General features: G+C 46.1%; 1 protein-coding gene across 2 annotated transcripts in view; it reads right to left on the reverse strand.

Moving 5' to 3' along the window:
* Positions 1-2,313: 2,313 nt before the first annotated feature.
* Positions 2,314-14,916, reverse strand: part of LOC134949286 (cytochrome P450 2G1-like) — a 91,149-nt gene continuing 78,546 nt past the window's right edge. For both annotated transcript variants that reach the window (XM_063937785.1, XM_063937784.1), the window contains exons 9-10: positions 9,905-10,046; positions 2,314-2,650 (exon numbers count right to left, since the gene is read on the reverse strand). In XM_063937785.1, coding sequence (XP_063793855.1) covers positions 2,469-2,650; positions 9,905-10,046 — 324 coding nt within the window. In that variant the 3' untranslated portion in view covers positions 2,314-2,468. The remainder of the gene's footprint in view (positions 2,651-9,904; positions 10,047-14,916) is intronic.

Genomic DNA, 14,916 nt, shown 5'->3' on the forward strand with positions numbered 1-14,916 from the left:
AGCAGCAGCTTCAGCACTAGTACTAGGAACTGGAAGTGGTTCCTGATCTTTCACTATATTTTCCTCCAAATTGTTGTTCTCCATTTCACAGGACAGCACCCCTTTATTTTAACAGCAAATAGAACAGTGCCCCTTTATATTTACAGCACCCCTGTATTTTTGAACAGCATACAGGACAGGACAGGACCAGTGCACCTTTATTTTAACAGCACTCCTGTATTTTTACAGCATACAGAACCAGCACCCCTGTATTTTAACAAAACTACTGTATTTTTACAGCATACAGGACAGGGCCAGTGTACCTTTATAGTAACAGCACCTTTGTATTTTTACAGCATACAGAACCAGCACCCCTGTATTTTAACAACAACATCCCTGCATTTTTACAACATACAGGACAGGGCCAGCACCCCTGTATTTTCACAGCACCCCTGCAATTTTACAGCATGCAAGACAGGGCCAGTGTACCATTATTTTTACAGCACCCCATTATTTTTATAGAATACAGGATGGGGCCAGCACCCCTGTATTTTTACAGCATACAGGACAGGGCCAGTGTACCTTTATTTATACAACACCTCTGTAATTTTACAGCATACAGAACAGGGCCAGCACCCCTTTATTTTCACAGCACCCCTGTTTTTTTTTTTTACAGCATACAGGATGGAAGCCAGTGTACCTTTATTTTCACAGCACCCCTGTATTTTTACAGCATACAGGACAGATGCCAGTGTACCTTTATTTTCACAGCACCCCTGTATTTTACAGCATGCAGGAGAGGGCCAGCACCCATGTATTTTAACAACAACATCCCTGCATTTTTACAACATATAGGACAGGGCAAGCACCCCTGTATTTTCACAGCACCCTGTAATTTTAAAGCATGCAAGACAGGGCCAGTGTACCATTATATTTACAGCACCCCAGTATATTTATAGAATACAGGATGGGGACAGCACCCCTGTATTTTTTACAGAATACAGGACAGGGCCAGTGAACCTTTATTTATACAACACCCCTGTAATTTTACAGCATACAGGACAGGGCCAGCACCCCTGTATTTTCACAGCACCCCTGTTTTTTTACATCATACAGGACGAAAGCCAGTGTACCTTTATTTTCACAACACCCCTGTATTTTTACAGCATACCGGACAGAAGCCAGTGTACCTTTATTTTCACAGCACCCCTGTATTTTACAGCATACAGGAGAGGGCCGGCACCCCTGTATTTTAAAAACATCCCTGCATTTTTACAACATACAGGACAGGGCCAGCACCGCTGTATTTTCACAGCACACCTGTAATTTTACAGCATGCAAGACAGGGCCAGTGTACCATTATGTTTACAGAACCCCAGTATTTTTATAGAATACAGGATGGGGCCAGCACCCCTGTATTTATACAGCATACAGGACAGGGCCAGTGTACCTTTATTTATACAACACCCCTGTAATTTTACAGCATACAGGACAGGGCCAGCACCCCTGTATTTTTACAGCATACAGGATGGAAGCCAGTGTACCTTTATTTTCACAGCACCCCTGTATTTTTACAGCATACAGAACGGAAGCCAGTGTACCTTTATTTTCACAGCACCCATGTATTTTTACAGCATACAGGAGAGGGCCAGTGTACCTTTATTTATACAACACCCCTGTAATTTTACAGCATACAGGACAGGACCAGCACCCCTGTATTTTTACTACACCCCTATATTTTTACAGCATACAGGACAGAACCAGCACCCCTGTATTTTCATAGCATACAGGACAGGGCCAGTGTACCTTTATTTATACAACACCCTGTAAGTTTACAGCATACAAGACAGGGCCAGTGTACCTTTACAACACCCCTGTATTTTTCACAACATACAGGACAGTACCCCTGTACAGCACAGTGACAGGGCAGCAATACTCATGTACAGCACAGGACAGCACCCCTAACAGCACACAGGACAGCACTTCTAAAGAACACACACTAACCCCACCACCCACAGAGAGACAGAGGTCTGTTTCCCTGACACTCCAAGTCCGGAGTGAAAATGGCGGCGACGCATGGCTCGTTATATGGAATCCAAATCCTGCGAGTATCCGACAGTGAGATGATGATGTTTTGCCTCATTCTGGGATCCAAGTCTGGTGGGAAGTCCTGAGCCGGACTCGATTCCCAGCTCAGATTGTGAAGTTCAGGGGGGTTCAAATCTCTGAGATCCGAACCCACTCATCTCTAGTTATAATACTCAAAGATCTACTGAACATACTGTTTGCAATATACAATTAATTATTCACAATGATGAAAAAAGCATTTATTTGAGACATAATAAAAGTGTACATATTGGTGAATCAGGACCATCCGGTAGGAGAGTAGAAGTTGCATTATTATAAGTGTGAACATTCTCTCAATTGTCACATTGGCATTAATAAAAAGGCAAGTCCAAAAATATCCTCAGTTTCAATGAGTATCTGCCTTATCTTGGAGTGACGTACAGTTGATATGGCCTGGTCACTTGGCCATTGCTGTTTGGTTTTGGGGTAATGTCAAGGTCTGCAGGAGAAACATCTGATCTCAGGTTATATCTCTGTAAGATGGTTGTAAGGAAGATAAATATCTCCATACGGGCCAGGCCCTCTCCGATACAACTCCTCTTACCTGTGGACAAGAGATCGTAATTAAAAGCAGTGACACACTGAGTAGTAAATTGCTAGAGCTAGAATTACCCACTAATATATACCAGGCATTACATTCCCCAAACAATCATCCTCCCACATATTAGCAGTATAATCTAATAAAATAAATACGCATGATAAATATACTTAAGTTACAGACAACATCACTTTTGACTCATCCTTCTCCTTTGCACCTCACATCCAAGCTCTGGCACAATCCTTTCGGCTCCAGCTACGCAACATTGCTCGCATCAGGTAATTTCTCTCCCAGAGTGCATCTAAACTTATCATCCACTCACTGGTCATCTCACGACTCGACTACTGCAATGTTCTTGTTATGCACACCAGTGCCAGCAGGAATGTACTGGTGTCTGAACGGTGAGGCATGCAAAACAAATGAACTCACAGACAGACTGGGGAATATGACATTAAATACACAGAAGGTTATAGGGTAACAAAATAAACACAAAGTGAACAGAGAAGCCCAAAGGCTAAGAAACTGGGTGTCTCCCTAATATTAGGAATGCTCAGATGGAAAGAAGCAAGATGTAGTGATTTAATACGTAGAGAACCCGAAATGCTGTTGCTAAGGGCAACAGCAAAACCCTAAAGGGTTACCAACGGGTGTGGCAGTAAACTCCTTGGTCAGAGATGGAATAATAGACACAAGGAGAGTCTCCACAATCCTAGTCCTCACTTGCAGTGCACTGGTTCAGCTTACTGCCACTAAACTGACACCTGAACACCTTGCACAGTGAGAAAGGATTTTGGCAGGCAAGTCTGAGAATACAGCCGCAAACTTGCTAGGTTCACAGAGTAGCAAAAGAACCCCAGCAGGTTAAACGACTGACTCCAGTCTTACTGCTAGGTCTGGATTGGCAGAGTGTAATACAAAATCCCAAGGCCTACTTGCAGTAAGCAACAAACAAATACAAAGTTTACACAGTACTAGCTAGCTTTCAGGAACTGACTAACCAACAAAGATTCAGCAGCATCTGCCTAACCTGAGAAGAGGGTTTATATAGCAGGTGCTGTCCACGCCCCACTCAGACCTCACAGACTGTGAGCACAAAAACCAGCACCGGATCCCCTGCCGTGCACAGAGCCTGTAACCACTGCACAGCAAAAGACCCGAACCGGAGTATCAGCTACGCTCAGGTTACTCCGCTAGCACTTGTCTCCCGGTTGCCATGACGACGTGGCAGCACAGAGCAGGAGACCCTAACAGTACCCCCCCTCTGACGAGGGGTCAAAGAACCCCTACCACCGGGTTTATCGGGGAACTGCGAGAAGAAAGAGCGTAACAGTCTGGGGGCATGAAGATCACAACTGCGCACCCACGACCGCTCCTCCGGGCCATACCCCTTCCAGTGCACCAAAAATGACAGCCGACCCCGAACCATCTTGGAGTCAAGAATCCTTTCAACAACAAACTCCCTCTGGCCACGTATCAGAAGAGGGGAAGGTCTTCCACAGGAAGAAGGATTACTAATCGCCCGTTTTAAAAGGGAACAATGAAATGTTTTATTGATACCCAAAGAACGGGGTAGATCTAACTGAAATGCCACCGGATTGATAACCCGAGTGATCTTATAAGGACCGATGAACTTATGAGATGGCTGTCTCAACTTCAAGTTCTTGGTAGACAACCAGACAAAGTCCCCTAATTTAAAACTGCAGGGTCTTTTCCGCTTATCAAAAACCCTTTTGGTCACTAATGACACAGACACAAGGGCTTTCTTCACTTTCCTCCAAATACCTCTAAGGACTGAAACCACAGAGGAACCACCAGGCGTGGAGTCCAGGAGGTCAAAAGAATTGGCCTCAGGATGATGCCCATACACACAAAGGAAGGGAGAGATCCCTGTAGCAGAGTGAGCCGCGTTGTTATAGGCAAACTCCGCCATGGACAGATGAGCAACCCAGTCAGTCTGACACTTGGAGACATAACACCTGAGGAACTGCTCCAAGGACTGGATCACCCTTTCAGTCTGCCCATTAGACTGCGGATGGTAGCCTGACGACAAGCTGACAGAAATCTGGAGATCGGAACAAAATGCCCTCCAGAATTTGGCCACAAACTGGGATCCGCGGTCAGAGACCACATCAAGTGGCAACCCGTGGAGGCGCACAACATGCAGCATAAATAATTCAGACAGGCGTCTGGCCGATGGCAGCCCAACCAATGGAACGAAGTGCGCCATCTTCGAAAACCTGTCAACGACAACCCAGATGGCTGTCATCCCCGAGGATTTGGGCAAGTCCACCACAAAATCCATTGAAATGTGGGTCCATGGCTTAGATGGAATAGAGAGTGGATGTAATGGGCCAACAGGAACCCCTCTAGGAGTCTTATTTCGGTCACAGATGTCACATGCCCGAACCCACTGATCCACATCCCTAGCCACCGAGGGCCACCACACCGCCCTAGATAGCAACTTCCGAGTTCTGGCAATACCCGGGTGACCTGCCGACTTCTTGGCATGGAATTCCTGGAACACTCGCTGTCTTAACCTAGGAGGCACAAACAAAAGACCTACCGGAAGGTCTGGAGGAGCCTGCTCCTGTGCTCTAAGGACTAATGACAAGAGGTCCTGGGTAATGCCCACTTTAATACATGATGGGGACACAATGGGCAATGGCTCCTCGGTGGTCTCCTGGATTGGAGCAAAACTCCGCGAGAGCGCATCAGCCTTGATGTTTTTTGACCCAGGGCGATATGTTATCAAAAAATTAAAGAGAGCAAAAAACAAAGCCCATCGTGCCTGCCTGGCATTGAGGCACTTCGCTGACTCTAAATATGCCAAATTCTTATGGTCGGTGAGAATTGAGACCACAAACTTAGCCCCCTCAAGCCAGTGTCTCCACTCCTCGAGTGCATCCTTAATAGCCAACAATTCCCGGTTACCCACGTCATAATTCATCTCGGCAGGCGAAAATTTACGGGAAAAGTAAGCACAGGTATGAAGGCGATTATCAGACACTCCCATCTGAGAGAGCACTGCCCCAATACCCATCTCAGAGGCATCCACCTCCACCACAAAAGGACGCTCTGGATCTGGGTGTCGCAGCACCTTGGCCGAGACAAATGCCCTTTTGAGACGGGCAAAAGCCGCTTTGGCCTCACAAGACCAGTGAGCAACATCCGCCCCTTTCTTAGTGAGTGCCACCAAGGGCGCCACTATAGACGAAAATCCAGCGATAAATAGTCTATAAAAATTTGCAAAACCCAGAAAACGCTGAAGCGCCTTCAAACTAGTGGGCTGCACCCAATCCAGGACTGCCTGTACCTTGGAACCCTCCATTTGGAAACCTTCTGGGGAGATAATATATCCTAGAAATGCGATTTGCTGAACTTCAAATTCGCACTTCTCCAGCTTCGCCCCAAGCCGGTGGGCTCTGAGTTTCTGGAGGACTAAGCGTACATGCTTCCGATGTTCCTCCAGGGAATGGGAGAAGATTAGGATGTCATCTAAGTATACAACTAAGAATCTATCCAAATATTCCCTGAGCACATCGTTCATGAAGTCCTGGAAGACTGCCGGGGCATTACAGAGCCCAAAAGGCATCACCAAATATTCATAATGCCCTGAGTGGGTATTAAAGGCAGTCTTCCATTCATCCCCCTCTCTTATTCGGATTAGATTGTACGCACCGCGTAGGTCAATCTTAGAAAAAATGGTGGCAGTACGAAGCTGGTCAAACAAGACCGAAATGAGAGGCAGTGGGTATGAGTTTTTAATCGTGATACGGTTCAATTCCCTGAAGTCGATGCAGGGTCGCAACGAACCGTCCTTTTTACCCACGAAGAAGAACCCCGACCCAACTGGAGACTGTGAAGGTCTGATAAATCCTTTAGCCAAGTTCTCCTGAATGTACTCTGCCATAGCCTGAGTCTCAGGACGTGACAGGGAGTACAACCTGCTCTTGAGAAGCTTAGCATTCGGCAACAAATCAATGGCACAGTCATAGGGGCGATGGGGAGGTAGTACCTCTGCAACTCTTTTGGAGAACACGTCCGCAAAATCTGCATAACATCCTGGCAATCCTGGCAAACTTAGCTGCGAAAGCCTGACTGGAAGGCTCAAGCAACTCCTGAAACAATCATTACCCCAACTAAGAATCTCCTCAGAGACCCAGTCAAATTGAGGATTGTGGGCCCTTAACCAGGGTAACCCCAACACCAATGGGGCAAAAGTACAGACAGTCACATAAAAGGACAATTTTTCAGAGTGTGTGGCTCCAATAGACAAAGAAATCTGGCTAGTGCAAGAGGTAATTTTACCCTGGGATAATGGTTCCCCGTTTAACCCACAAATCTCAATTTCCGATGCCAAGGGTACTAAGGGAACAGAGTGTTTCAGGGCGAATTGGCGGTCCATAAAAACCCCGTCGGCCCCACTGTCCACAAAGGCCTCAGTCTTGACAGTTTGACCGAGGATCTTCAAGTTCACCGGAATGATAAAAGTCTTCTTGGGAAATTCTGACTTCTGGCCTGACAGGATATTTCCCATCACCCTCAGGCCCTGAAGTTTTCCGGCTTTTCTGGGCATGATACTACCACATGACCTTTATTCCCACAGTACAAACATAACCCCTGCTGTCTCCTCCGCGTCTTCTCACGCGAGGAGAGGCAGGTAGCCCCAATCTGCATAGGCTCCTCGGAAAATTCCTCAGAGTCTGAGGTTCCCTTGGGAAAGAAGGAAACCTCGGTCTCCCTTTCAAGCCTGCGCTCTCTCAGCCGTCTATCCACCCGAATGGATAACTGCATGAGCTGATCCAAGCTATCAGGCAAGGGATATTGTACCAGTTGGTCTTTTAACTGGTTAGAAAGACCTCTTCGGTACTGGTGTCTCAGGGCTGGGTCATTCCACTGGGTATCATGGGCCAACCTCCGAAACTCCGTACAATAAACCTCAACTGGCCTTCGCCCTTGCTTAAGGAACGAAATCTGAGCCTCGGCTGAGGCCGTCTTGTCAGGGTCATCATACAACATGCCCAGTGCCGTAAAAAAAGCATCAACACTTTTAAGCGACGGACAGTCAGGCTGCAACCCATATGCCCAGACCTGTGGGTCTCCTTGTAGCAAGGAAATCACTATGCCCCCCCGCTGAATCTCCGACCCAGAAGACTGAGGCCTAAGCTGGAAATATAGCTTGCAGCTCTCCTTGAAACAAAAGAACTGCGAGCGATCTCCAGAAAAACGATCCGGGAGATTTACTTTCGGCTCCTTAACCCCTGAAGGCACTGCTGCTGCGGGAGATCCGCCAGCGGCCTGCGAGGTGTGCATTTTAATGGACAAATCATTAAATTGTCGAGTCAGGACCTGCTCCTGATCGACCGCCTGTTGCAAAGTATTTTGAGGGGTATGCTCCATATTCCCACAAAATTTCAACAGGAGTATTTGGCTGCTGAATATGTTATGCACACCAGTGCCAGCAGGAATGTACTGGTGTCTGAACGGTGAGGGATGCAAAACAAATGAACTCACAGACAGACTGGGGAATATGACATTACATACACAGAAGGTGATAGGGTAACAAAATAAATACAAAGTGAACAGAGAAGCCCAAAGGCTAAGAAACTGGGTGTCTCCCTAATATTAGGAATGCTCAGATGGAAAGAAGCAAGATGTAGTGATTTAATACGTAGAGAACCCGAAATGCTGTTGCTAAGGGCAACAGCAAAACCCTAAAGGGTTACCAACGGGTGTGGCAGTAAACTCCTTGGTCAGAGATGGAATAATAGACACAAGGAGAGTCTCCACAATCCTAGTCCTCACTTGCAGTGCACTGGTTCAGCTTACTGTCACTAAACTGACACCTGAACACCTTGCACAGTGAGAAAGGATTTTGGCAGGCAAGTCTGAGAATACAGCCGCAAACTTGCTAGGTTCACAGAGTAGCAAAAGAACCCCAGCAGGTTAAACGACTGACTCCAGTCTTACTGCTAGGTCTGGATTGGCAGAGTGTAATACCAAATCCCAAGGCCTATTTGCAGTAAGCAACAAACAAATACAAAGTTTACACAGTACTAGCTAGCTTTCAGGAACTGACTAACCAACAAAGATTCAGCAGCATCTGCCTAACCTGAGAAGAGGGTTTATATAGCAGGTGCTGTCCACGCCCCACTCAGACCTCACAGACTGTGAGCACAAAAACCAGCACCGGAACCCCTGCCGTGCACAGAGCCTGTAATCACTGCACAGCAAAAGACCCGAACCGGAGTATCAGCTACGCTCAGGTTACTCCGCTAGCACTTGTCTCCCGGTTGCCATGACGACGAGGCAGCACAGAGCAGGAGACCCTAACAGTTCTCCTCACTGGCCTTGCTTGCTCTCATCTTTCTCCCCTCCAGTCTGTCCAGAACTCCGCAGCTAGGCTTATCTTCCTCTCCCGCCACTCCACATCTGCCACTCCCCTTCAACAAAATCTACACTGGCTCCCATTCCCCTGCAGTATCCTCTTCAAATTCCTCACCCTCATATACAAGGCCATCTCTAATTCCACTGCTACCTACATCTCCAACCTCCTCTACCTTCATACTCCCTCCCGCCCACTACGGTCGATCAATGACCGTCGCCTCTCCACCGCCCTGGTCACTGCTTCCCATGTTTGAGTTCCCGACTATGTCCGTGCTGCACCCCTTCAATGGAACACACTCCCCTGCTCCATTAGACTCTCCTCAAGCTTGCAAAGCTTCAAACGGGCACAAAAAAACCATCAAAGCATACCCTCCCGATGCATAACCTAGTCCGGAGGCCGCTCCTCCATCCTCCTGCCTCATGCCTTGAACATCTCAGCTTACATACTGCCATCAGGCTACCTCTCGCATGCTTGCACCTCGTGTAATCTGTTTGTTGACCCTTCCCACTAGATTGTTAGCTTTTCAGAGCAGGGCCCTCTTTCCTCTTGTTATCTAAGCCCTCTTCTCGACACATTTCACTCGCAGCTCTCCCCTACTCAGCGACCATGTTTACCCGCTTTTTCTCCTGCTGGTACAGGCTCATCTCCATCTATGGTCACCAGCCCCTTGTAGTACGATGATTACTCACTCACTACTTACATCTTAGCTGTATTAGGTCTTGAGAATTGTGGTGTTCTTTGTTACCTGCACTCTATTTCTGTTATTTATTAACTGTAATGCTAAGTCTTGTCTCCATGTACTGTACGTTGTACGGCGCTGCAAAACACTTTATGGCGCCTTATAAATAAAATGTAATAATAATAATAATTACCCATAGAGAATGGCAGGAAGGCTTCACTGTTCTTAAAACAGCCCTTTTCATCCAAAAAGTGGGTGGGATCAAATTGCTTTGGATTCTTGAAATATTTTGGGTCCTTTAAGATGGTTGTTAGCATCGGAAACACTAGAGTACCCTAGAGAGAGGTTTAAAACAAGTTTTATAGATGCACTGTTTCATACTTTATGCTTAAGACAGCAATCATGTTCTTTAGTATATACAGATGTAGCCAAGCTCATCCAGCCTGTGGTATGGCCGCGCAGGCACACGCGTCGTGCCTAGGCGTACAAGTGCCTTAGTATGCCAAGCTGTGCCTTAGTAGGCCGCCCATGTATTGTTATGGGTGTTCAACCTTATACACACAGGCACGTCCTAGTCCCGGGCACACTTGCCGCACCTGTCTTGTCACAAATACGTCAAGGGCTAAAGGAGCTTGGCTACATCTGTATATACAATATATATGTATACACACACACACACACACACACACACACACACACACACACACACACACACATTTATGATGTATTATGTTGCAGTTCATGCTCATCCATGGGGTTTAGTATTTATCAATTACAGTAGGATTGGCATTATACCTTATAATGAACAAGTTTTAGTGAAAATATTTCATATTCAAGATGACTACTTAAATTTACATTAAAACACATTACAGGTATAGTCAATGCACTAATTTGGCACTAACTGAACCATATATACTAGCTAGGTATCCCAAAAATTACTAACTGTACAGTATTTAGAAAAGTTTATTTTGTGTTCCACTATATATACAGTGCTCCGCTATATTAGTTTTCTATTTCATTTTTATTTTTTGAGGTTTTCTGAAGAGCATTGTTAGTACTTAGTTTAATATACAGTGCATCCGGAAAGTATTCACAGAGCTTCACTTTTTACACATTTTGTTATGTTACAGCCTTATTCAGTGGCCGAAGTGGAAAGTTTGAAGTTGGGGTTATGGAAACATGAAGTTTGTAATTATGCGCGCGCCAAAGGCACACGAGCTCCGGAAGAAAGGGACATGGTCGCTCAAAAGGGGCATGTTCATAAGTTAATGTACCACACCATATACACATTATGCACCACAATAGTAGGACCCTTTAAACTATCTAGTACTGGTGCCCCTTACACATTATCCCACACAGAATGAGCCAAAATTCACATTACGCCACACGGAATGGGACAAAATTCACATTACGCCACATGGAATGAGACAAAATTCACAATATGCCCACAGTATGAGCCAAAATTCACAATATGCCCACAGTATGATCCACAATTCAGGGACAGGGAGAGAGAGTGACAGTAGCGACAGGGAGAGTGACAGCAGGGACAGATAGAGTGACAGCAGGGACAGATGTGGAGGGGGATAGGTCGGCGGCAGTGCAGAGGTGTGGTCATGGCGGTGAGGAGGAGGCCGTGGTCAGTGGCGGAGGAGCCCACGGGCAGCGGCGGTGAGAAGGAAACCATGGACTGCAGCTGTGAGAAGGATGCTTTCGGTGCGACAGCTGTGAGCAGGAGGCCTTCGGTGGGACAGCTGTGAGGTCTCTCTGACCGCCACCATTTGAAATATGCCATGGACCGGCAGCTAACCACTGCTCCTTATTGGTTGCCGGTTCCACAGCTCCGATTGGCAGTGTGGAAGTCAGTAGCAGCAGGTGTATACCAGCCCATTTTGAGCACCGGCCTTAATTCAAAATAGAATAAATTCATTTTTTCCCTCAAAATTCTACACACAATACCCCATAATGACAACATGAAAAATGTTTTTTGGGAGATTTTTGAAAATGTATTAAAAATAATAAACTAAGAAATCACATGTACATAAGTATTCACAGCCTTTCCCATGAAGCTGAAAATTGAGCTCAGGTTCATCCTGTTTCCATTGATAATCCTTGAGATGTTCCTACAGCTTACTCGGAGTCCACTTGTGGTAAATTCGGTTGATTCGACATGATTTGGAAAGGAACACACCTGTCTGTAAATAGAAAAAGTTCGGAGCCATCATGACTCTGCCTAGAGCTGGCCTGCCATCTAAACTGAGCGATTGGGGAAGAAGGGCCCTAGTCAGGGAGGTCATCAAGAACCCGATGGTCACTCTGTCAGAGCTACAGCATTCCTCTGTGGAGAGAGGAGAACCTTCCAGAAGGACAACCATCTCTGCAGCAATCCACCAATCAGGCATGTATTGTAGAGTGGCCACGTGGAAGCCCCTCCTTAGTAAAAAGCACACGGCAGCCCACCTGGAGTTTGTCAAAATGCGCATGAAGAACTCTCAGACCATGCGAAACAATATTCTCTGGTCTGATGAGACAAAGATTGAACTCTTTGGCATGAATTCCAGGCATCATGTTTGGAGGAAACCAGGCACCGCTCATCACCAGGCCAATACCATCCCTACAGTGAAACATGGTGGTGGCAGCATCATGCTGTGGGCATGTTTTAAAGCAGCAGGAACTGGGAGACTAGTCAGGATGGAGGGAAAGATGAATGCAGCAATGTACAAAGACATCCTGAATGAAAACCTGCTCCAGAGCGCTCTTGACCTCAGACTAGGGTGACCGTTCATCTTTCAGCAGGACAACAACCATAAGCACACAGCCATTATATTAAAGGAATGGCTTCAGGACATCTCTGTGAATGTCCTTGAGTGGCCCATGCAGAGCCCAGACTTGAATCCGATTGTACATCTCTGTAGAGATCTGAAAATGACTGTGCACTGATGCTTCCTATACAACCTGATGGAACTTGAGAGGTGCTGCAAAAAGAAATTGGCGAAACTGCCCAAAGACAGGTGTGTCAAGCCTCTGGCATCATATTCAAAAAGGCTTGACGCTGTAATTGCTGCCGAAGGTGTATGAGCAAAGGCTGTGAATACTTATGTACATGTGATTTCTTAGTTTATTTTTTATTTTTTACAAATTTACAAAAATCTTAACAAAACGTTTTTCACATTGTCATTATGGGGTATTGTGTGTAGAATTTTGAGGGGAAAAAATGAATTTATTTTATTTTGGAATAAGGCTGTAACATAACAATATGTGAAGCACTGTGAATACTTTCCGGATGCACTGTAATTATTACAATTAATCTTATGTGGTTGGTTTTCTATCCACCAACCCAGTGAGTCTACCCCAATTATCCATAAGAGATTAAAATTGGAGGTTAACAGACATCTTAAAATTACAAAGGGAAAATCAGTTATAGGTGGTCATTCCGAGTTGATCGCTCGTTATTTTTTTTCCGCAATGGAGCGATTAGTCGCTAATGCGCATGCGCAATGTCCGCAGTGCGACTGTGCCAAGTAAATTTGCTATTAAGTTAGGAATTTTACTCATGGCATTACGAGGTTTTTTCTTCGTTCTGGTGATCGTAGTGTGATTGACAGGAAGTGGGTGTTTCTGGGCGGAAACTGGCCGTTTTATTGGTGTGTGCGAATAAACGCTGCCGTTTCTGGGAAAAACGCGGGCGTGTCTGAAGAAACGGGGGAGTGTCTGGGCGAACGCTGGGTGTGTTTGTGACGTCAAACCAGGAACGAAACTGACTGAACTGATCGCAGTGGCAGAGTAAGTCTCGAGCTACTCAGAAACTGCTAAGAACTGTCTATTCGCAAATCTGCTAATCTTTCGTTCGCAAATCTACTATGCTAAGATTCACTCCCAGTAGGCGGCGGCTTAGCGTGTGCAAAGCTGCTAAAAGCAGCTTGCGAGCGAACAACTTGGAATGAGGGCCATAATGTGATGTATGCATAAATTAGAATTAGACTAGAAGTAGGTAATTGTACATATGGGGGGTAATTCCAAGTTGATCGCAGCAGGAATTTTGTTAGCAGTTGGGCAAAACCATAGCCCTCATTCCGAGTTGTTCACTCGCTGCTAATTTTAGCAGAATTGCTAATAGGCTAAAATCCGGCAGTTCTGCGCATGCATATGCACAGCAGGGTGCACGCGCTAAGCAAATTTACACAAAACTATGCTATTTTACTCACAGGCGAACAAAGCTTTTCAATCGCTCTGCTGATTGACAGGAAGTGGGTGTTTCTGGCTGGAAACTGGCCGTTTTCAGGGAGTGTGCTAAAAAAATGCAGGCGTGCCAGGTAAAAACGCAGGAGTGGCTGGTTGGACGCTGGGCGTGTTTGTGACGTCAAACCAGGAACTAAATGGACTGAGGTGATCGCAATCTAGGAGTAGGTCTGGAGCTACTCAGAAACTGCAAGGAAATTCCTTTCGGCCCTCATTCCGAGTTGTTCGCTCGCTAGCTGCTTTTAGCAGCTTTGGACACGCTAAGCCGCCGCCTATTGGGAGTGAATCTTAGCTTTGCAGAATTGCGAACGAAAGATTAGCAGAATTGCGAATAGAAATTTCTTAGCAGTTTCTGAGTAGCTCGAGACTTACTCTGCCACTGCGATCAGTTCAGTCAGTTTCATTCCTGGTTTGACGTCACAAACACACCCAGCGTTCGCACAGACACTCCCCCGTTTCTTCAGACACTCCCGCGTTTTTCCCAGAAACGGCTGCGTTTTTTCGCACACACCCATAAAACGTCCAGTTTCCGCCCAGAAACACCCACTTCCTGTCAATCACACTCCGATCACCAGAACAAAGAAATTTCTTAGTTAAGCCGTGAGTAAAATACCAAACTTTTCTGCAAATTTACTTGGCGCAGGCGCACTGCGAACGCTGCGCATGCGCAGTTTGCGACTAATCGCACCGATGCGAAGAAAAATAACGAGCGAACAACTCGGAATGAGGGCCTTCGTTAGCAATTCTGCTAATATTAGCAGAATTGCTAATCTTTCGATTACGGGCTGAGCTGATCGCAGTGTAGGAGTAAGTCTCGAGCTACTCAGAAACTGCTAAGAAGTATTTATTCGCAATTCTGCTAAGCAAAGATACACTCCCAGAGGGCGGCGGCCTAGAGTGTGCAATGCTGCTAAAAGTAGCTAGTGAGCGAACAACTCGGAATGAGGGCCCATGTACACTGCAGGGGAG

This window comes from Pseudophryne corroboree, chromosome 8 (assembly GCF_028390025.1).
Source record: "Pseudophryne corroboree isolate aPseCor3 chromosome 8, aPseCor3.hap2, whole genome shotgun sequence".
Taxonomy (NCBI): domain Eukaryota; kingdom Metazoa; phylum Chordata; class Amphibia; order Anura; family Myobatrachidae; genus Pseudophryne; species Pseudophryne corroboree.